Here is a 22514-nt window from a genome sequence, read left to right as displayed (position 1 = left end):
AGTTCTATATTACATTTGTTATATTATTATGTGGAAATATCTCCTTTATTCCTATGATCTTAAGAACTTTAAAACACTTGTAAAAATATGCAATACTTTTCTAAATAGTTCATAACAAAGTTGAAGACATAAACTCAATGTGCATTTCAAATTTGCTTTCTTGATAAATTCCGCACAACAACAAAAAACAGAAAAACAAGAATAAATAAATACTTAAATATTTATACTATATTTGGTATTATAAGCTGCCAGCCATGCTGTCCGATGAAAGGGCCAGAGAAAGACAGGCAGAGGGAGCAGCAAGAGCAAGAGCGAGAGGGCGTCACATTGTCCAGAAAACCAGTTGGCTTTTGCATTGGATTTTGGTTGCATCGCCATCTCGTGCTTCTTGTGCAGCGACGCGTCGCGTGCAGCGCATTTTGTGGACAGCGCCGCCGGCAGCAAAATGAAAAGCTGAAATGCAACTCGAAGAGGTCTTAGTGCCAACCTCAGACCCAATCTCAGTGCCACTTCCACATTCAGTTCCCCACCCAGTTACAGACTCCATCTCCATCTCAGTTTTACTTAAAGTTTTCGGTTTGCCTTTTTGCACTTGTTGGCAGCACATGTGCATTGAACATTGCTCCTCTCTGCCCCTTGGTGCCACAGTGCCCAGCTTTATTGGCCCTCCATCGCCCACTTCACCTGGTTGTGAGTGCCTCCTCTCGCTTTCCCTTCACATCACAACTCGCATCAAAGCAACTGCAAAGCGCAACGCGTTGAAAGATGATTTTCATGTTTTTCCTCAGCAACTGCCCTCAACCCATGCTCCATCTCCATCTCCATGCCAATGCTCATTGCGTTGGCCCGTTTCGCCAGGAATGGAGTCATGGTCCTAACGATGCCCGTTGCTTGACGCTCGATGCAATCTTGTTGTCTTAACCGCGTTTACTGACATCTTGATGCCTGAATTGCTCCGATTTTGAATGAAATGGTTGGCGTTGCATCACCCGCTCTTCAGTTTTATGCCCCCATTCCGAATATTGTGACAAGCGGTCGAAATTGAATTGAAATCTTTGATTGGCAATATGCTCTGGACGCTTAACAAGCAGCATGGATTAACTGTGCTTCGTTTTATGAACCCAACGACCATCAAATCAATTTGAAATTTAAGTGCATTTTGTTTTTCGTGGCTTTGCTTTTGATCGGAATGAGTCATGCGGAAGTATTAAATGAGAAAATTTAAAATGTATTCGTGGTTACAACTTTTGGTGAATATTATTATGGAACATAGGAAACTTTGTCCAAATTCATACAATTTATTCCTCTGTAACTTGGCTAATTTTGACATCAAAACTCTCTGAGATGTATTTATGTACATTTTGAACATATTTTACGGCAAAGAAGATTCCCACAAACACCTTGCTTTTAAGCTAAAAATATAAATAAATTTAGCCACAACGTACAGTTTAAATTCTGAGCTATCAACTGCCTTCTACAATTTTAAATGTAAATAACTTCAACACTTTGCAGCAGTGCTGTTAGTTAACAGCACAACTTCAAAGGAGTCACAATGGCTTTCAAACCACATGCGCAGTAACTCTCAAACCAATATTGACTTCAGTTCATATCGACCAATAGATGGCGCATGCAATATGCTGCTGCCATCTAGTGCATAACTGCTGCAACTGCTGAGTGTAAGCAAAATGGTGGCAGACAGAGCAGCGGAAGGCGAAGAAGAAGCACAGACAATGAAAATTATTTATAATTTTTCCAATTGTAATAAATGTTGCATAAGAATGAGTTTTACTTGTTGTGTTAAGAGTGTTGTTCAAATTGCGTGGCTCATTAATTATTTATTTGTTGCATAATTTATTGCATGTATTTAGTTAGCTTGTCATGTTTTTCTTTTTTCAATGTTAATTTTTCTTTTGATTCACTTTGGTAATGTTCAAAAATTGTACTTGATTTTATTTTGTGTTAGTCGTTGACTATATTTTTCCTATGTATTATTCAGTTTTCATTTCGGTGCTTCTTCTGTTTTACCTCCTCTGCCTCGTCCGTCCGGCTGTCCGCTGAGCAACAAAATGTCTTTACGGTCTCCACTGTAGCTCGGAGTCGACGTCTGCGCCGCAGCGAGTCTCAACTGAAAATGCTTGGTGGTTGAACAAGTCAGAAAAAATTCAGCATTTCATCAAAACGGGTTCGTGCAGCGCTGCACTGCAAGAAATTGGATGAACAAAAAAGAGGTGTAAGAATAAATATTTTCGAAAATGAATAAATTATTAATTTAAAATAATCTTGCATTATTACTTTGATATACTTAGTTGCTACAAAATGTAAATTATTTCTATCTGTATTTATTTTACTCACACATTTTCTCACAGTGTAGTGATGTAGAGGGCTGAGCCAGCACCAAGCAAAATGGGCTTGGCCTGCGCGTTTGAGTGAGAGGATTTCTACTGCTCATTTAGTTCCGTTTCAGTTGCTATGTCTATCTCTGTTGCTCTCATTTTGTGTGTGCCTTGCTTCTTTTTCCTTATTCTTTCTTCTATATTTAGAAGTTGTTTTTGCTTCTCGCGGCACTCTCTTAAATCGTTGTGCTATAGCTTTTCGACGTTTGAATTAACTTAAGTGATTTCTTGCAGCCTGCTGAATGCGCTAAAGATTTGCTTAATGCTTCATTATCTAACTTTATTTAGATCTAAATCAATAATTGAGATTGTATTCATAAACCAAAGTCAATCGAAATGAACACTAAACAAAATCATATTATCGGAATCAAATAAATACGATAATAATGTTGATTTTATTTAATATCTCATTTTTTATCTCATTCTCTCATTTTTATTTTGAAATACCAATAATTGTCAATCTTCAATGTATTTAAACCATAAAATTTAAATATAGCAGCTGTTATATAGATTAAAACCAACCCGTCTACAAACAGAAATAATTATGCATATGAATGTGAGTACTCACAAACATATATGATTCATGTTTGTTTGTTATTGTTTCGTGTTGCAATGCCACTTTTGGGTTTGTCGCACAACTTAATTAAATTCATAGAGCTATGAACAGAATGGACACGCCCCGGGGGACATCAGAAGAGAAGTATCATAAAGGACATGTGACAATTTTCGCTACTATTTTAATTTAGAAGCAAAGGAAAACGTTTTATTTGAATATGATTCAAAGAGTGTTGCTAATTTCTAGATGAGTTATAAAAACCATTTTGGGGAGATGAGAAAAGACGAGTTCTTGAAATAAAGTCATCAGCAATGGTCCATGGATTAATTTGATTTCACGCTACATCAAAATGAAGTGGCAGAATGAACCCGACCTTGGTGCACACAATAGTGTGAAGAGAGTAAGAGAAGCGAGACGAAAATCGAGTTCCTCTTATTCAAGGAATTTTTAGCAATGGATGAATTAAAATTTTTGTACAAATTTTTATTTATTTCTATATCTTGTATGTACCACAAAACGATGCAAGACAATGGCCAACTGCTTAGAGATAGCAAATGAAAGAATAGAAAAAGGGAATAGAAAAAGGAATGCGAATGAGAATGAGATCGAGATTGAGAGTGGGAATACGATAGTAGAGTACAAAGCGCACCCCAGGAGCGTCTTGCGTCGTGGTGATTATGGCGTTGTCGAGGCCGAGGGGTAAAAAAATAAAAGGGCAGATAAGTTATTGTAACGAGCGAGCAACCCCTGCAAGGGCCTAGGCCTGTAAAAATAGGACAAGTTCACGCACACACACACACACAGCGGACTCACACACACACACACACGCTGGAGGGTGCGCCGTTAAAATGAGTTACGAGTTCTGCCATTTTAAATTAAAATAGCAGGCAGCATCCAAGATGGAAAAAAAAGGTCAAAGGCCATTTCCACCCCGAGTTTGTCTAACAAAATGGTCATGTTGACAGAAGTAAATCTTTTGAATTATCGCATTAGACTCTGCCGCATTCTCATGGATAAGTTTCCACCGTAAGTCCGATGCCCAATGAAGCCATGTCGTAAATATTGCCCAATGTCACTTGGGTATTATAAAAGGATTTTCGGTCTGCCATTTATTGTAGTCGCATTGTTGATTCAAGCATTACTTCCTCTCACTCACACGATTCGTCTTACCCTTAACACACATAACTGAACAAATAAGAAGTCAGAAAGTTACTCGCAATCCATTCATTGTATATTTTACTCAACGCCCACACACATTCCAAGTACTCTTATTAACTTGTTTAAAACTTGAGAAACTAAAACATTATTGTAGTACGGTTATGGTGAACATATCTTCCGGGGCCACAAGATATTCAAATTTGCGCGAGGCCACACGCAAGTAACACAACTTATTGGTCGGATCAAGATCCCGAACAGCACTCTGCACCAGACCAACCAGTAGACCATTCATGTGCTTCACAATGCCCTGGGCTGTAGTATTATCAAAAGATGTTGCTGCCACACTTCCGCTAGCATTATCAGAGACCACATAGCCCACGGTATTCTCAGCTGTAATGCGCTCCGTGTTTGCGACATTCTTATGGATTACATCCTCAAGCACACGATTCATTTTCGATTTGTATTTGAATTTGGATAGTGTTAGATCAAGAAGAAAATATTTAAAATATCTAGAATGTAACTTGTTGTGTGTTCTATGTGAAATTCTAGATAGAATGAAACTCAACTAAATACTGATTAGCTAAAGTATGATGTGATTTGCAAAGATTACTTAGATGACAGATGTTTTAATAGAAGTATTTTTAAAAATTCCATTTATCTATAGTTTTATTATGCAGTAGTGTCATTGAACTTGTCTGCTCTGCTCTCTGAGGTCAGTTCAAATGACTCCACACGAATTGATATGAACGGCTCAAGTGGTCGCGTGGCTACTGCGGCATTTAGAGACCGCCTTTGCTGTTGCTCAGCTCCCCCGCCAATCTTTGTCCATAGACTGCCTCATCATCGAGCGATTCTCATTTCATTTTCATGCGCGTTTAATGGCGTCTGTTATTGACTTTTAACGAGATTTCCACTTTCAGCCCGCCCGTCGACTCCATTGCGCTTTTCCATGTTTATTTTTAGACATTGCCCACGGTCAGAGCTGCTCCGACCTCTTCTCAAGCCCTCGGCCCCCAATACCTCATCAAGTAGCTAATTGAGTTTTTGACTTTGAACCGTTTCAGTGTCTGCGTATGAGTCTTTGGTCTTTGCTGATTGAACCAGGTCATTGACATGGCAACAGCGACGGCGTCGGCGACTGTCCTTAATTGCGATTAGGTTAAAGCAACCTCAAGCCACATAAATCACACAATTCTCAGTTGCAAATAGCCGCATCGAGTTAGTTGGCACAACTAAGCTGGGTACGGCTCATCTGTATTCAGGGCTCTACACATATTGCTCCGTGAAGTGCTTGTCCTACAAGATGGGCGAGTGCATATATGCAGCTTGTTCCCCTATTTCCCTGCCTCTCTCTCTCTACACTTCGAGTCCAGCCCAAAATGGCCACTTGAGCACCCACAACGACCATAAAACACTTTTGGACATGTTGTTGTGCCAACAACATCCATATACAACAACTCAACTGTGTTTTTCTCAGTGTTGGTCAATAAAATGTGCATAAATTTTCGTTGCCATTCAACGGCTAACCGAAACCGGGAAGTACGCTCATGTTGCTCATGGTGGATCCATGGACTCATTTAACGGCTGGCAGCCAGGATTAAAACTCGATCTACACGTACACCCAGTAAAATACCATGGTTTAAATTCAAATAGTTGTATTTAAAATTGTTAAATGAAAGCAAAAAAATTTGTTTCAACATGTTTTTAGTATTACAGAAATGATTATTATTATTATTATTATTATTTGATTTTAAAATTTTTAAATCCTTCCAATTATTTGAAGTTTATAACAGTACACAAATATTATAACTCAATTATGGCTAAGTTTTAATATTAATAAACTCTTAGTTTTCTTGGCTTAACTCCTAGCAGACAATAATTTAAATATGAAGTTCAATACCAAATAAGAATCTAACATATGACGTATGCGTAATTTTACCAATTTCAACTGTATTTATCTTAAACATTAATTTGAACAACTAACAAATATATAAATACCCAAAGGGAGTAAACAAAGTAAATAATATTTAAGAATAAAAAGAAAATTAAATTAAAAATTGTATTCTTTCAAATATTTTCGAAAAAAATAAATAAAATTAAATATTATATGTGGTCAAATAATTTCATTAAATTTCCAGCAAAGTCAAGAATATAATATAAGAAATTAAACCTAAATTTTACAACTATAAGTTACGTTAAGCTTAACTTATTACAATCCCATTGTACCCTGGGTCGCCTCTTCTGGAATTTTGGGGGAGTCCAGTGTTGACCCGGTCTGGAATGAAATACGGCCGCCAAATGCAAAACGGACGATTTGTATGCCGTTGGGCGACGCTTTGGTTGGTTAGTTGAGCTGGGGCCAAAATGAATTGTGTTTTGGGCTTGAATTTGCGATGTCCGACGAGTACAACAGCAACATTTGAAACTATGCAAAATGCGAGCTCATAAATCAGCTCAGAAATGCAGCTAGAGCAGCGCATATCTATCTCGCTCAGCTTATCTTTCATTCATGTTGGATATAGTGCCCAGTAGGCAGAGGGGAGACGGCGGGCGGTTGTTTGGGGATTATGCAGCGTCGCTTATTTCGGACTAAAATAGTTCAACATTATCCCCGAAAACATAAATCATTTAATTAGATTGCCATCGAGTCGAGTGAATATAATTCATGCGCCAGCAGAAGCTCTCTCTCGCTCTCTCTTTCTCTCTCTCTCTCTCTTTCTCTCTCTTTCTCTCGCTCTCTGGCAATAGCGATAGGTCAAAAGGTCGAGAAATGGCGGCCGTAAATAAGCAAATGTGAATGTGAACACAACAGAACGCATGGCACGAAATTCTTTTGTTAATTACGAAAAAACCAACAAACAGCCTCAGAAATTGAAAATGAAACTCACACCAAATGAATTTCTCAGCCAACAAACACTCGAGCCACACTTTCCCTGTTACAGTTTACCGTTTGCCACACAATATGCAAATGAGTCTTTGAGTATTTTATGCCGCCCGCTTTGACTCGGAGATTCGTATTCGTTTTTGGTCTTGGTTTTGGGCCAAAGGCACAACGCCGACGTCGACGAGACCCGGTCAACGCCCAGCGGTCAACGAGCTTCGTCCAGAGTCCGCACTTCACCTACATTTTGTATCTGTATCTTGTTTTTTTTTCGAGCTTTGTTCTGTGTTTTTTATTCTGTTCTGTTCCTGTTTTTTGGGCTCAACGAATATGAGCCACATGCCACATGCCACACATGGCGCAAATTGGATCGCACGTCCGTTTCCTACCCGCTCCCTGTTCTGACCGTCTGTGTCCCAAATATCCTTTTTCGCTTACTCCACAGGCACACTGACACACATCCAAGCACTTACAATGTCCTCCACATATCATCAACACACTCGACAACACGAAGTTCTCTTTCATTATAAACACACACGCACACACGCTCACATTTAAGGACTCATAAATATGGAGAATACATTCACATTTATTCATATGTGAGTGGACAAACACTCACCAAAAATGCGTTTGGAATTTTTAATGTTCAAAATGTTGTAAAGTCCCTTTTTGTGTCACTGGTCAACAATTTTTGGCCACCCCAGGGTGAAAAATCTAACTGCATCTGTTAGTTAGTTGTGTAATTGTTTGCTCTTCTCTAATTGGAAAATGAAAAAGTGTTGATATCTCATGTTGTCAAGGGTTCCAAACTGATATTAAAATTACATTACACAAGCAAATATATTCAATTTCAAAAAGAAATGCTGAATAAACAAATTTAAAATATGTTTTCACATAAGAAACTAAAGTTGAATAAATTTAAAATATGCAATCGCTTAAGAAACTACATATTAAACTAATTTCTATAGGTAATTTAAAATATGCAATGGCTGTTATTAGAACCGATATAAAATGATATACTTTTTATTCATTCTCATCGCTAAACAAATATATTCTCTTCCTAAAACTTCAACTCAAATTTAATTGGCTCTTATACACCATCATTAAAATATGCCCGAACAATACCCTCATAAAATAATTAATAGAAAATAAATGCCCTCATATAATTAGCACTCTCGAAATATGAAATATTAAATGATTATTGCCAGATGTTCGACACATCAATAACTATAAGTGTCACATTTGAATTGCTATCAAATTGGATTACCAAATCATAATATTATTTCCTATAAAATGTGAAAACAACAACACGTGTATTGTTGGTTTAAGCCGATGTTTTGGCTTTTGTAAGTTTAAAGTTTCGTCGTCTTTAAACTTCTCACGAATTTATTCACACAATAAAAACGAATTATTTATTCAGTTGGTGACTCGCTGCGAATATTCAAGACAATTCCAAATGGCATGTGAATGAATCGAGTAAGTTGAGAAATAGATATCGATAAATGCTAAATGCTAAATGCGTGTTTCCAAATTGTTATGGCCGAGGAGCTGAAGCTAACCTAAGTGATTTGCCATTAGCACATAATTTGGCAATTTTATTGACAAAATTTAGCATAAAGCGAACATAAAGCCAATTGAGGGCAATAAAAACTGTGAAAATATTGCAGAACCGCATCAGAGAATCCATTGACAAATGACATTATTTACTCTCCAGATTTATTTTATCGCATTCTAAATATTAACTAATTTAAGGCAATTATCTTCAAGATTTGTAATTTCGTATGCTAATCGGAGTTCAGGCTCAAAATTTATGTAGTTTCATTTCTACTCTGGTTCAAAGTCTCTCTCATAAATATTGAAGATCAAACAGATCCAAAAGGTGCAAAAATCTACGTATAAATAAATCTTTGAAATTAAATTAAGCGACTCGTTGAATCAACTCGTTTCGCGCATGCCAAATAAACAGGGTCTAAGATTTGAATTTATTTAACCACATATTGTTGATTAAATCTTAAAAAATATTTATCGTGTAAATCATGAGATTGCTGTAGCCGAATAAAATTAATCCAAAATCTTTGTTCTACACAGACTACAAAATACGCTAACAAAAATTGAGAATTTTGAAGTTATTTTACAGTATTCAAGTTATATTTTAACAATTTAGCAGTACCCAATGTTAGGGCATCAACCACCAAAAATAATCAAACGTATTTCAATTGTATTGCCATAAGGTGAGCGATTTTTTTTATATCTTTTTTCTTTTCTTCTTTTTTTGTGTAAACACAAAGACAACTTACAAAACAAAGGCAGAGCCACAAAGGGAACACGAAATGGAAAAAAGACGCATTCAAAAGATAAATTTCTTAATTTAAATTCAGACCCCAACGTTGACTTTGCCAACGAGTCGAGTTTTTGGGGTTTTTGCCGACGCAGCTCCAAAAACCGAATAACAACGTAAATGCAGAGGGTCCGAGGGAGACAGATAGTGAAGGATGGGAGCGGGGAAGAGAGACAGAGAGGGAGAGAAAAATGGTTTTCATTTCCGTTACAAATGTTTTCAATTTGGTGGAGCACAAGAGAAAAAAACCCGAAATTCAATTTTCAAACGTTTTATTTCGACAACATTTTGATTTAGTCGCACATTTTTGTAGTGAGTGTGTGAGTGTGAGTGTTTGTATGTGTGTGTGTGTGTGAGTTTCGCTTTGAATATTTTACGCATTTGCCTTTCGATTTTCTCGCTTTTCGTTTTTTTTTTGGTTTTTCGTGCCGCATTGTTGTAACTATGAAATATTTATTATTTAAATTTGAATCTGGCATGGCACCTAAATCATGCGACAGGCTCATTCAAGCGCTACAATACTCCTACAAGATACAGATACAGATACAGATACGGATACAGCCGCAGATTCAGATATGTTTTGGATGCATATGTAGCTGTTGTTGTTATTCCATCTTTTATCATCTGCTTCTTCTTCTCGTTTTTTATTCGTCGCATGATTTAGCTGCAGTCATAAATTTAATTTTAAGCTTTTTCAGTATTTCATTTCGTTTCATTTGAGTTCTCTCTCGCTTCAAACTGGCTGCGTGTCTCGGTCTCGGTCTGGGTCTGGGTCTGGGTCTCGGTCCGGGCCAAGATAAACACTTGACAACGTGCTAAGGCCAACAACTGGCAACGCGATAAGCCCATAAATAATGCCACAGTAATAAATTCAGCGTCACAACTCTGACGCAGGCAACTCTGACGCCATTGCAAAGCACAAAAACTAACACTCCACATGACATTTGACCACTCGACTGTCAACTCGATCAGCAAACAAGGGCTCTAAATGCATGAAGTGCAGGGCTTTTAGACTCTAGAGAAATATGAATTATTATTTCAAATTTTAAATAAAAGTCAGAACTTGTACTTAGTGTAAATTATTTATTCTATTCTTTTATTCTTTTTGCTTTTTCTAAATTATAATCCTTCCTACATATTGATAATATTACCTTCCCTATATGAATCATATTTTACAATTTTTAAACATAATTTTATCATTTCATTTTCTTCCCTTTTTCTAAACTACAATCCTCGATCTAACAACTTCCTATATATTGATAATATTACCTTTCTTATATGAATCATATTTTAAAATTGTTAAACAAAAGTTTATCTTTTCATTCTCTTTCCTTTTTCTAAACTACAAACCTCGAATTTACAACGCTTTCGCCATTGAAAATATTACATTTTATATTCATCTAATGACCGCAAAGAATCTGTCAGCTGGCTCAACTGTTCACAACAATTCAACTGGTCATCTGCTGTGCTGCAGCTTCCACCAGCCTCACGGACAATGTCCCGTAATTGCCAGGACGATGGCAGGACACTACAAATTATGACGTGCCTGTGACGACCGACGGCAACAAAAGAGGGGCAACGAAAACTGGCGGAAAAAGGATGAAAATCATGCGGCAGCAATTCACGGCAATCAAACGGCGTGGAACACGAGTGCAACCTCTAAAAGGTTTGTAAAAGGATGCGATGCGATGCGACTCGACTGCGACAGCGACTGCGATGCGCAGTGTGAGTGTGTAAAGTCCATTAAAAGGACATTCCACGTAACCGATCCGTGTGGCACTTGGTGTGGCAAATGGACTCGCGCTGCAAGCAACAACAGTCAGCGCCACATGCGGCCAGGACGAGTTCGAGAATGGGAACGAGAACGAGAACGGGATTGAGGACGTGTCGTCCTGGCTGCATTGTTTGTTTTTCCTTACTATGCTTTTTTTTTCCATTTTTTTGTCGTTGTATTTTTCATTTTGCGCTCTGCTGTTTTCATAATTTTTAAAAATTGAAACTTGTGTGACCGGGCACCGACTCTCTAGACTCTCGACCCTTTCAGGTCGGCGACTCCTCGCTGGCTGCAACAGCAGTGGCAACAGCAATGGCAACGGCATTGCGTGCAATTACATGAGCCTGTTGTGCCTGTCATAAATTGCATCCTTTGCAGCCTTTCACGCGCGGCATGCCAAAGGAGTTGGCACTGCCCGGCCAGGGGGTCCTAGAGTGCGAGTTCCAAGCTTGAGCCATGTGGCATGTTGATTGCAGCATGTGCTGCTTGCTGCTGCTGCTGCTGCACACGCAAATTCCTGTTGCAGTCGTGTAAGTAGCTGGCAATGGCAGCATTTCATGTCGTGTTTACACTCACTTCCGGTCCATCCCAAGTCCGTTTTGTCCGCTTGGGCGTTGGCTACTCTCCTCTGCAAAGAGGGCAACCCTATTAAAAATAATAAATGAAAAAAAAATGAAACTTCAATTAATGCGACCCGGTTTGCTACCTCAGTGCCTGGTGCGACAAGTTGCAGTTGTTGATTATTTATATTATTAAGTTTTCTTCGTTTCACTTTATTTCATAATTTAATAATTTACCTTTTCCTGCATTTAACTACAGCTAATTATTCGTGGCCATAAACTGAGCGCTCTAAGTGCAATTACAGCACTTTGCCATAAACATCTCAACACTGCAGGGCAAATTATTCAGGCGATGAATTAATGCTCATTTCGCAAGGAAATTTATTATTATTATTGCGATTTATTAATGATCAAGTATCATCAGCTAGCATAAAATATTTTTATCGCTTTGCCATTAAAAACTTTGCAACAAAGTTGCTTATCATATCATAAATAAATTGTATGCAATTCAATAATAAATAATTTATAAATTGATTCTAATTTTACAAGTACTACAAAAATGCTTACATTTATTTTGTATTTCTTAATTTCACTTTTTTAATATTCATAGTTTCCTATTCTCCACAAAATGCACATCTCTATAAGAAATCAGTGAAGATGCCTCTGAGTTCCTTCAGTTCTTTGACCCAATTAAAGTGCATATGGCGGTTTCTCAATTTTTTTTGAATTTGCCAATTAAATGTTTATCTGCCTAATTACCGTTGCGGGCGGGCGTCGACGCCAACGCCCCAGACAACGGCTAACAACCACAACATCAACAACAACAATAACATAACCGAAAAGCCGACGCCGCCGGCCGCTTGGGCATTATTCAATTAAAAGTTGTTTGGCTTTTTTTTTGTTTTTGTTCTCTCTCCCGTTTTTGGCACGCACTAAACCCCATAAAAGTCATAAAGACCCGCATAAAAAGCATAAAATGAAAATGAAAATGAAAAGAATCTTAAAAACCAACGAGAATTAATGAATAGTAAAATGGAAGCGGGAGTGAATGAGCGACGCCAGGGGAAAGAGTGTTATTAAGGTAAGAATAAAAAAAACACAGACGTAATTCTGATAAAGAATAAACTTACATAGAGTCTAGAGACTAGAAATAAACAAGTTTAAGGTGTTATTAAGGTGCCACCGTGCCTCGAGCTCCGATTGATCTTGAGTGAGAACAACAAAGACGAAGAGAGGAGCCTCCGAGAGGGGGGAAAACAACAGCGAGCACACACAACATGTTCGCCCCATCAGCAAACGAAATGAACTCAACGCGCAATACTTTTTCACTCAAAGAAAAACCGAGTGAAAACGCAAACGAAAAATGAACGCCAGCAGAGACTGCGGAAAAGTTCGTGCGATTTTCTTGCTGCTGTCGCTGCTGCCGATTCTGCTGTCGCTGCTACTGCTGCTTATTTCAATCAGTGCACAACAACAATGATTTTTATTTTTATGCGCCAACGTAACGATCTCGTTTCCACTTACTTAAATCTACATTTTAACTGCCTGGCACATTTTATGTCCCATTCTGGCAGCCGTGCTAAGTCGGCAGATGCGCGCGAGAGAGCTTTTGTTGTTGTTGCTGGAGCAGCAGAGCACAGCAAAAAGCGCCCCCGAAAAAAAGAAGCGCCAAAAGAGAGCGAGAGAGACACATACGACTTTCGGAGCATGCGAGCATGTGAGTGTGTGTGCAAGAGTGAGAGAGCTGGAGAGTGGAGTGAAACTTTTAATCGGACACTGGACAACACACACTAATTAAATCAATACTAATTAATGCGCGCAAACATCATTAGGCAGCATTGGCAAACAAACATGCAAATGCCCACAGGGCCACACACTGCACACTGCAAACTGGGGGAAGAAGAAAGGAACTCAAAAAGAGCGTCGGTAACAGCAAACAATTGAGCAACATTCAGCAAACGATTATGAGGCCATCTCAGTCGCACTTAAAACGGCCATAAACGACGACAGTTATGGCTACAACAACGACAACAACAACAACAGCAGCCACTTCGCCGGCGACGTCGGCGCGCTGCCAAAGTCGAAGAGCGTGAGAAAAGCAATTCTCACGAATGAAATCAGAACGAGCTGCGTATCGATTATGCTCAACTGGCGATTTACTTGTTTTAATGCGAGAGACACGTGGCCCCGGCACAGGTTCGTACTGAGCGAGCGAGCGAGCGAGAGAGAGAGAGCGAGTACACAACACATAAGACAGAAACAACAACAAACCAGTCAGCGCTTAATGCGCAGCCATTAGGGTGCGCAGTTTCGCTCTCTTTGCCAGCGCACTCTCGCTCTCTTTGTAGCTCTATCTGTCTCGCTTGCACACGCCATTTGCTTTGACTTATCGTTATGGCCGTTATGGCTTCCGTATGCGCATCGCGTTGCGTCGACAGCGCTGCTGCAGCGGAGGCGTGGCCTATGCTCTAGCAGTAGCGCTTCGCACTGGGGTTTTATGTCCGTTTTATGGCTCATTTTCGTCGTCCGTCGGAGCAACAGTGACTGTAACTGAGCTCTGCTGTGAGTGTTTTTGGCTTGCCGTCGCTTTGGCGTCGGTGAAATTGTTTGTTTGGATAATTATTTGGATTGTTATTAGATTGTTGCAACAACTATAAAAATGCTATAAAAAATATTTTTATTTCGCTTTAAATGATTTTTAGTGGCCATTTGCCTGCCGTCGCTCGTTGTGTGGTGACAAATTGCCCCAAGATGATGCGCCTAATCACCGACTTGCCTCCATCAAGGAGCTAACTGACTTTTCTGTTTGTGTGCGTCACTTCTTTGAGCTCATTGAATCAAATGGCAATTTGTTTTGTTGCGTCTCAGCCTCATTCTTGATGAATCGTTAAAATATTGTTCTAGTGCTCAACGAAATTGCTGCTTAATATGTGTGCTGGGTATTTGAGCTATGCTTAGATATTCTTGGGTTAAATACACGAATACTTTTTTATGGGCCTTTAGGTTTCTAAATGCGTATTAAACATTTCTTAATACCATATAAGCTAGAAAGGTGGCTGAGAGTGAAAGAAACAGATATTATCTTAAAAGGGAAATTATCTCTTAGTTAAGTAAATAATTCTTATGTGTTTTTCCGTATGAACTGCAGTTACAACTAAAGTTTCAAGTGGTCTGAGGCACTTTAAAACCCGCCAGATATGATATAATAATAAGTGCAGCATGGGAAACATGCTTGAAGTAATAATCCCTTAAACCACTTTGTTAGTAACCATATTCAGAAACTTTTTTTTGTCTAGCGAAATCTCAACACAATCAGTTTCGATTTCATTTCATGCCAAGTTTGGTTTGACTTTAGCATTCCAATGCACACATTTGATTATTTATTTGTTTTTCATACAGCAAACATAATTCTTTAGTTCGAAAAGCGAAAAAAAAATATAACGTTGAAAAGAAAATTAAACAAAAAGCATTTAAGCGAAACTGTCACGACCGCTGAACGTGAATTCCGTGATTGGATTGCCCAATAAATGTTTATCGAAGGGGCCACAAATGCGCATCTATCTATGAATGTTTGGCATGTCTGTCGCGCTCAGCTGGGAGTTTTTATAAAGAAAGCATTCCGCTGCTCCAGCTCCAGCTCCCAATTGCCAGTTGCCAGTTGCCTGATCCCCGCATAACATGCTCCCCACAAATCCCAATGGTTCAGCACGGTTTGGGGCGCAGCTGGGCGACAAGAGACAGAAACAGAAACAGAAAACAAAAGACACGTTTTCAGTAAGGGACATTAATGAAGAAAAACAAAACAGCAAGCAAGCAAGAGCGCAAAATGGCGGCACAACAAAGATATTTTTATGAAATTAATATTGACTGGCCAAATGTGCCAGCTGAGTTTGTCAGTCCACACGAAATTGGTAATTAAAATAATAAAAGCAATTTTTTGTCGTCGTTTTTACGTTCGATGCCACTGGAATTTTAATGAAAAAATCGCATTTCGTTGGGCCATATTATAAATTCTGCCCGGCGACATTCTCAATGGTCAGCGGGAATGTTTTTGTAAATAATTCTTAAAAATATTTCTTAAATAATGCGTTTTTAAGTACTGCCCCTACATACTCTATATCAATTTCTTTTTAATTGACTTCTCTGCTGACTAATTTGGGAATGCATTGGCATTGGACTCGACCCGCCCCAGAGCATCAAACAACACACACACATACACACACACACACACTCAAGTCCATCAGCAATGGGATTGCACCCGTACTCTGTGGCAGCTGTTTGCCAGTTTTTCTCTCCACTTTTCCCAAATTGTCTGTCTCCCAGAATTTATGTGCATTTTCCAATGTTTTTCTTTCTTTCATGTTTTCTTTTTTATTCGTAATTTCTTTGAAAATGTGCGACTTGTCATTCAACAACAAATTCCCCTCCTTTATTTCTCTCTTCTCTCTATTCCCCAACTCACAGTCCATTTGTTGTCGTCTCATGTCATTCCACCCGGCGACGGTGACGGTGGCCATTTGGCACTTTTCCTCTTCCACTTCCACTTTGCTTAATTATCTGTTTTCTGTGTCTGTTCTCTCAATGCCATTTTTTATGTTGCACCTTTTGATTTGTGTCACCTTGTCACGTTGTTCTTTTCGGGACTTGTTGTCGACTACAGTTCATACCTGTTTGTTTGCTTTTTGATATGGTTCATATTTAAAAGAGAATGGTATAGTAGCTGTTAAAGAACAGTTGTGAGTTTCAAGGTTGTTCGTGGTTTGAAATATCCTTGAAGAAAGACGTTATCTTATATATTTATTTATTAAAATAAAGATTGTAAATCTTCAAAATTGTTCTCGAGGAATAACCATTCTTTTTTATACTTAGACTATAATCTATGCTCTATTTTCGTAATTTTATCTACAGAAATTAATCCATATCTTGATTAACCAATGTGTAGAAAATTTCGAGCGATAACGCAATCTAGCTAAATGATTAAATCAATTATATTTTACAGGCTTTAGCCAATCAATAACTCGATAGGCATAGAATAAATGATCGATTGCATTGATTGATCTTTGAAGTGGAGATTTTAATATGCCAACTACTTGCACTGGATCATGGCTCTCTCTGTATCTTAGCCAATCAACTGCATTTTAAACGCAATGCAGCAGCAACAAATTACAGGTATCTTCGCCTGGCCAAAGGGGGAGGAACTGTAACGAGTACATATGTGTGTGTGAGTGTGTGTGCAGCGACGGTCCGTAACTTTCGTCAATTAAGGCAGAGAAGAGTTGTGATGAGCAAGAGCAGCAGAAGGGGTGACGAGAGGGCGGTTGCAGACTGCCCGTTGGCCAAATTATCCGTATGCCATTAAAGTCATTAAAGCCATTATACGACGGGTAAAACGTTTAAGAGAAAATGCATCTTCTGGACGGATTGCATGCTGTGAGTGCTCCCCAGCGACAAAATGCACACATGTGGCAAAGAAAGAGTGTGGAGAAGGGGGACGGACAAAAGAGGTACGTACTGTTCTCTTACTCTTTGGGTTGCGTCTGTTATTACGCGCATTTCAGCAAAAAGAGTTGCAATCGCGTTGAGTTTTGAGAAAACTTTTTACATTTTTTTCATTCTTAATTTATATGAACAACAGTTGTTGATTGGCCCAAGGGGGAAGGGGGGAGTCGAGGTGGGGGGACACTCGGGGTATAATTTGAACAATTCTGGTGCTCAACGCGAACATTTGCTTAAATGGAATTATCGTTCAATAACCCATTGCTGATGTTGTTCTTGCAGTTGTTGTGTCTGCTGTTGCATGCAACATCATCAATGGCTACTCTTTCCATCTCTCTGCCTCTCTCTCTTGTGTGTAATATAATCCAGTTGACTAAAGAGATACTAGCACCAGGCCAACCCATTTGGCCAGGATGTTAGCGTCAGGTGTTCGTGTTAAAATGCCAACTAATTTCAGTGTTTTGACCAAAAAAGCTGTTGGCCAACTAAATCAAGGGGTCATTTAATCAATAGCCAGTAAACTGACCATGTTTTTTGTTGCTGCTTTTTTGTTTTTGTGGTAGGGGGCCATGCATAATGAAAACAAAACCATTAAATACTTAATACGAGGCTTTAGCACAAAAACATGTCACAGGAAGCCAATGACTGAATGGGGGGCGTGGCCAGACACTTTGTCCATCAACGGGGCGAGCATCTGCATCTAAGCATAGCCAAGATTGCACACGTTCAGCACTTTTGCCTGCTCACCTTTAGTCCTCCTCTCTGACTGTACGGTCTCCATTCAGGCAGCTTACTCAGCGCAACGAATGTCAACGAATTTTATTCATTGCAGTTGGCAGTTGTTGTTGTTGCTGTTGTTGTTAGCGTGACAACAGCCCAAAGTGTGTGTGTGGGTGTAGGTAACGACTTGTATGTCTCTCTGTCTGTTTGCATGCGATTCGCTTAAATTATGATTCGCGACCATGATAAAGTGGCAACAAACGTCACCAGAACTCACAATTGCGCTGCTCGTTGTTGTTTTTCTTGTTTTTTCTTTTCTTTTTGTTGTTATTGTTGTTGACGTATGTATATTTTACGCCCACGCAGTCCAACGTCTTGCTTTTGACCAGCGCAAAAAGGCATTAACTATGCTGGACTGGACTGCACATCGATGAGGACGTGAGTCGCCAGCTTTGCACTTAGGCACTGGGAAGTGGTCTATCAAAAGGCGCCACACACATTATAAAATAAGTAAAGAGTTGAGTCAAGTTTTCATGAATTAATCATTAATAGCAAAAGATATACCTTTTGATTGAGACTTCTCCAGTATTCTAATTTAATTTACGAAAAGAAATCTTTTTTTTATAATTTGATGTATTTTGTATTTCTTTGTTCAATGAATTTTGTAATAAATTAAACTAGAGTATCTTAAAAGAGTATCTTTAAAATTAATCTTCTTCTCTTACTCTACAAATTGCCACAAAACTAGATTTATTCTCCCCATTCTCGCTATCACTTTCACTTTAATTCCATTCTTTTAGCTTATCAAAACGACTCACAAATCACAAGAAAAACTGCTGCGTAAACTGTTTAAAATATGACATAGTTTTCTGCCATTGTTCAACCGAACCACCCACAAATGCTGCGGCACAAATATAAATTTATAAAATATTGCGTATACGCCAACGATAACAACGTACATAAATAACACGAGAAAAACCAACTTCAGATAGACTTTGGGATTTGTTGTTTGCTTTTATCTGACGCCAAAACAAAAAACTTTACAAAAAGCTCATAATGTTTTGTTTGCGGAGGCAGAATAAACAAACAAAACGAGCGAGCAGCAGAGAAAAAAAAAACTTTACTCAATAAAATATTGCCAAAGTAGTTGGAACAAACCAAAGCAAAAGTTCAGCACCGCCCGCGTGCTTCTAATAAATAATTTGGCAGTAAATCAATGTACACCACACACAATAAAACCAAAAAAAAAAAAAAACCAAATATGAAAATGAAAAAGAAGCAATGAAAAAGTTCACGAGCCGCGTCTTATCTTTTGGAATTGCGGCGCATTATTTAAAATCGCATAAATAAACAATAATAAAATTGAGTAAGTCTGCAGCAACAACAAAAGACAAACAGACATAATAAAAGGCAAATAAAAAGCAACATTAACGACCAATTGGATGGGCCCATTAAACGGCTCTCATCGCGTCGCCGTCTGGCCGGGATCGGGAACGAGATCGAGTACAGGGATCGGGATAGCTCTCGAGGGGGGCGATGCGGCGTTTGCAATGAGGTGCGATCACCGCGAAAACGATCCGCACAGACAACAGAAAACGGAAACCCGAAACAGATACAAAAAATTGAATTCGCAAATGGGGTTTCATTTTCATGCGCTTTGCATATCCATTTGGCTTGAAACGAAACCAAAAACAGAAATAAAAAAAAGCTTGAACGAAAATTTATAATTTCATTGAGTCCGGGACCAGGCGCTGGGTCGGTCTGTTTCATTATTGGAATTAAGCAATTTGGCGTAATTTAACAACACTTTCAATGCATAAGTCTGCCAATTCCGAATGATAACAATGAGGCACATACACAGTTCAACTGCTTCAGAGACCCGACTCTTGGGGCTGTCTGTCTGTTGAATGTGGTCGAATGGTCGAACGACTGAGCGAACGAATGAACAACAACAACAGAGCGATGCCGACTGTCCATAGTCACGTCATTAGTTCAATTGTTTCTCTGTCTGCCGTGGCTCTGTTTTACGTGGGTCTGACTCTGGATCTCGATCTGGGCATGTTGTGTATGCGTCGGGCACTGCTTATCAACACGTCTTCGACTGGCTTAATAATGGAGTCCATACACGATATAGATACTATTGTATGCTGTTGGTTTTTTGCACTTCCCTTGCGTATGTAATTAGCCATAAATGCACTCGAGTTTGTTTGCCCAAGACGATTTTAAATGCTCATTGCGCAAAAAACAATTATAGTCTTGAAATGAATTAGACATTGATGCGGTGCTTAAAAAAAACATTATTTTTAATTTAAATTCTGATTTCTTAACAGAGTAGATAGTTAAGATACTTCCATTTCAAAATGAATGAATGAAAAAGCAAATGTTGCTAGAAATGCAATTCCAGTTTTTGTGAATAGCGTAGTCGTTAAATTTGTTTATTAGAAACGGTTGAGAATAATATTATACAATCATAGCTTAATAAATTATATTTTATGAATATTTGTGGTATAACATCTAAAGCATATAAATCATTATTTTATGGCTTTTAAATTCTACAAATTTTGAAATGAAAATTGTCTAAACAATACTCCTAAAATAGCGAATAATCGGAAATTAGTAGATAATAATGTTTCTACTTAGCAGCCATAAATCATAGCTGATTTCAATGACTCAATAGAGCTTTCAGCCATATGTTTAGTTGGTTTTATGGCTTTTTTATGGCATGTGTAACACCTAATTATGCTTATCAAATCACAAACAAAATGCAAGCAACATAAATATATTTTCCAGTTGCGCTTGTCTCTCTAGACACTTTTGTTTATAGTCAGTTTATGGCTCTTTCCGACATTAAATGGAGTTTTACGATGGCGCTTGCACTTGAGTCCAATCAGGAGCGCAGTTCAAAGGGACACCGAAGGCCACGAGGATGTGAAAGTGAATGTGGATTTGGATTTGGACAAGTGACTGTCGGCAGTCGTCCTTACTCGGTTTGCGCCATTCAACACATCATAAAATCAACGGCCTTGTTTTGTTTGTTAGTGTTGCTTTTACGATCTATAAAACGCACATAAATCGCCGGGGTGCGGGTTGTTGACGAGAGAGAAAGAGTGAAGGAGAGAGACAAGGGGCGGCAGCTAGCTGCTGCACTTGGCGTTTAATTGCCGGTGGCCCAAGAGTCAATGCACGGCAAGGGAAGAGCAAGGGCGAAAGGCAAGAGCGTTGTAATACTCTACAAGGTGGCTCATAAAACCGCAACGGAGACGCCACTCGTGGCATCTAACAAATCGACGGCCGCAGTTTTGTTTACGGCTGTTTGCAGTAGTAAAAATGTCGTAAATGAAATTGTTATGAATTGCGGTAAATTAAATAAACATCAAATGCCAAATGCTTTTGTGTCTGTCATCGTCATGGTCGGGCTTTGTATAATATGTGTTCGTTCGTTCATTGAATTCTTTTTTTTCTGTGTAGCATGTCCCAGAGTACAAGTGTTTAAAATGTCGTTAAACAGGAGAGAAAAAGGTACAGTTGCTTTGCCGTACTATCTGCCAATTATGATCGGCTTAACGGGTTGGCTAGTTTAATGGCCAGCTAACTTGGCAGCCATAACTCAAGTGTGTGCGTGCCGCTTATCAGCCATGGGGCCGAAACGCGACGCTGCCACACGATATCAGCAAATGCAAGGGAAAAACTCATTTCTTTTTCCTACCTGCGAAGCACGAAAATGTGACCCGAAAAAATAACAGACAAACAAGAAAAGTATAATGGGTAAAGTAACTAAATAAATGTTAATCAACTTATTATTTTTATGGATTTAAATTTAGAAAAATAATTCTTAAATAAAATGTTTTTTATTATTTGTAATATATGTGATGTTTTATTGTTAATTTAACAAAAAAAAAAGGAATTTAAATGTAATATATGAAAGTTTTAATAATAACTTTTAATATTACGTGAATACTTAATAAATTCACCCACTGTACGCCGCCAAGAAAAATCTGAAATCACAGATATAGATAAAAGGGTACAAAAAGAAGCCATAAAGGAGACAAACAACAAGAAAGGCAATGGCCAAGCAGCGAAAGACAAAAAAAAACAAAAACAGACCCAAGCCCAAGACGAGGCTCGAGCTAAAACAATGTTGGAGCAGCAACCCAAGACGCGCTTCTTTTTTTCTACCTACAGTCAAGAGACATGGACTCAGGGTCTGGGTCTTGGCCCGGGCATGGCCTGGCCAAGCCTTTAAACTGGCCTGGTTGGTAGTCGCAGTGCTGTGCTGTTGTTGTTATTGTTGTTGCTGCATTCCAGCATAGCAATGACCGCAGCAGACATTCAGTTTGTTGTTGGGAATTTGTGATTGTGTTGGTTGAAAAGACCAACAGCAACAGCAACAGCAAGCTACCATAATGGCTGCGACATTCATTCGCATTCGTATCTCAGTCTTTCTGTGTTGCAAGATTTAAGATTGTCAACCATGTTGTTTATTGCTCTCTTAAGATTTTTCTTCAGACTCCGTTTTCAGTTTCTGTTTTTGTTCCTTATTTTTCTCCCCTTTCTTGGCACAACAAAAAAAAAAAAACAAAATAAAATACAAATATGTATGGCTGCCGCGTTGCGTATTCCGCGGAATTACTCAAAACT

The 22514-nt window shown here is 38.7% G+C and overlaps 1 protein-coding gene across 1 annotated transcript; it reads right to left on the bottom strand.

Moving 5' to 3' along the window:
- Positions 1-4158: 4158 nt before the first annotated feature.
- On the bottom strand, positions 4159-4663 carry LOC117574661 (dynein light chain roadblock-type 2). The gene has a single exon (XM_034258565.2). The coding sequence runs from the start codon at positions 4556-4558 to the stop codon at positions 4253-4255; it is 306 nt and encodes a 101-aa protein (XP_034114456.1). The 5' UTR covers positions 4559-4663; the 3' UTR covers positions 4159-4252.
- Between the last annotated feature and the right edge of the window lie 17851 nt (positions 4664-22514).

The sequence above is a fragment of the Drosophila albomicans genome, chromosome 2R, assembly GCF_009650485.2.
Source record: "Drosophila albomicans strain 15112-1751.03 chromosome 2R, ASM965048v2, whole genome shotgun sequence".
NCBI lineage: Eukaryota > Metazoa > Arthropoda > Insecta > Diptera > Drosophilidae > Drosophila > Drosophila albomicans.
This window is presented reverse-complemented; position numbering and strand designations above follow the sequence as displayed.

Coding starts and splice junctions, on each gene's coding strand:
- LOC117574661 (XM_034258565.2), bottom strand. CDS start 4,558: ATGAATCGTGTGCTTGAGGATGTAATCCATAAGAATGTCGCAAACACG.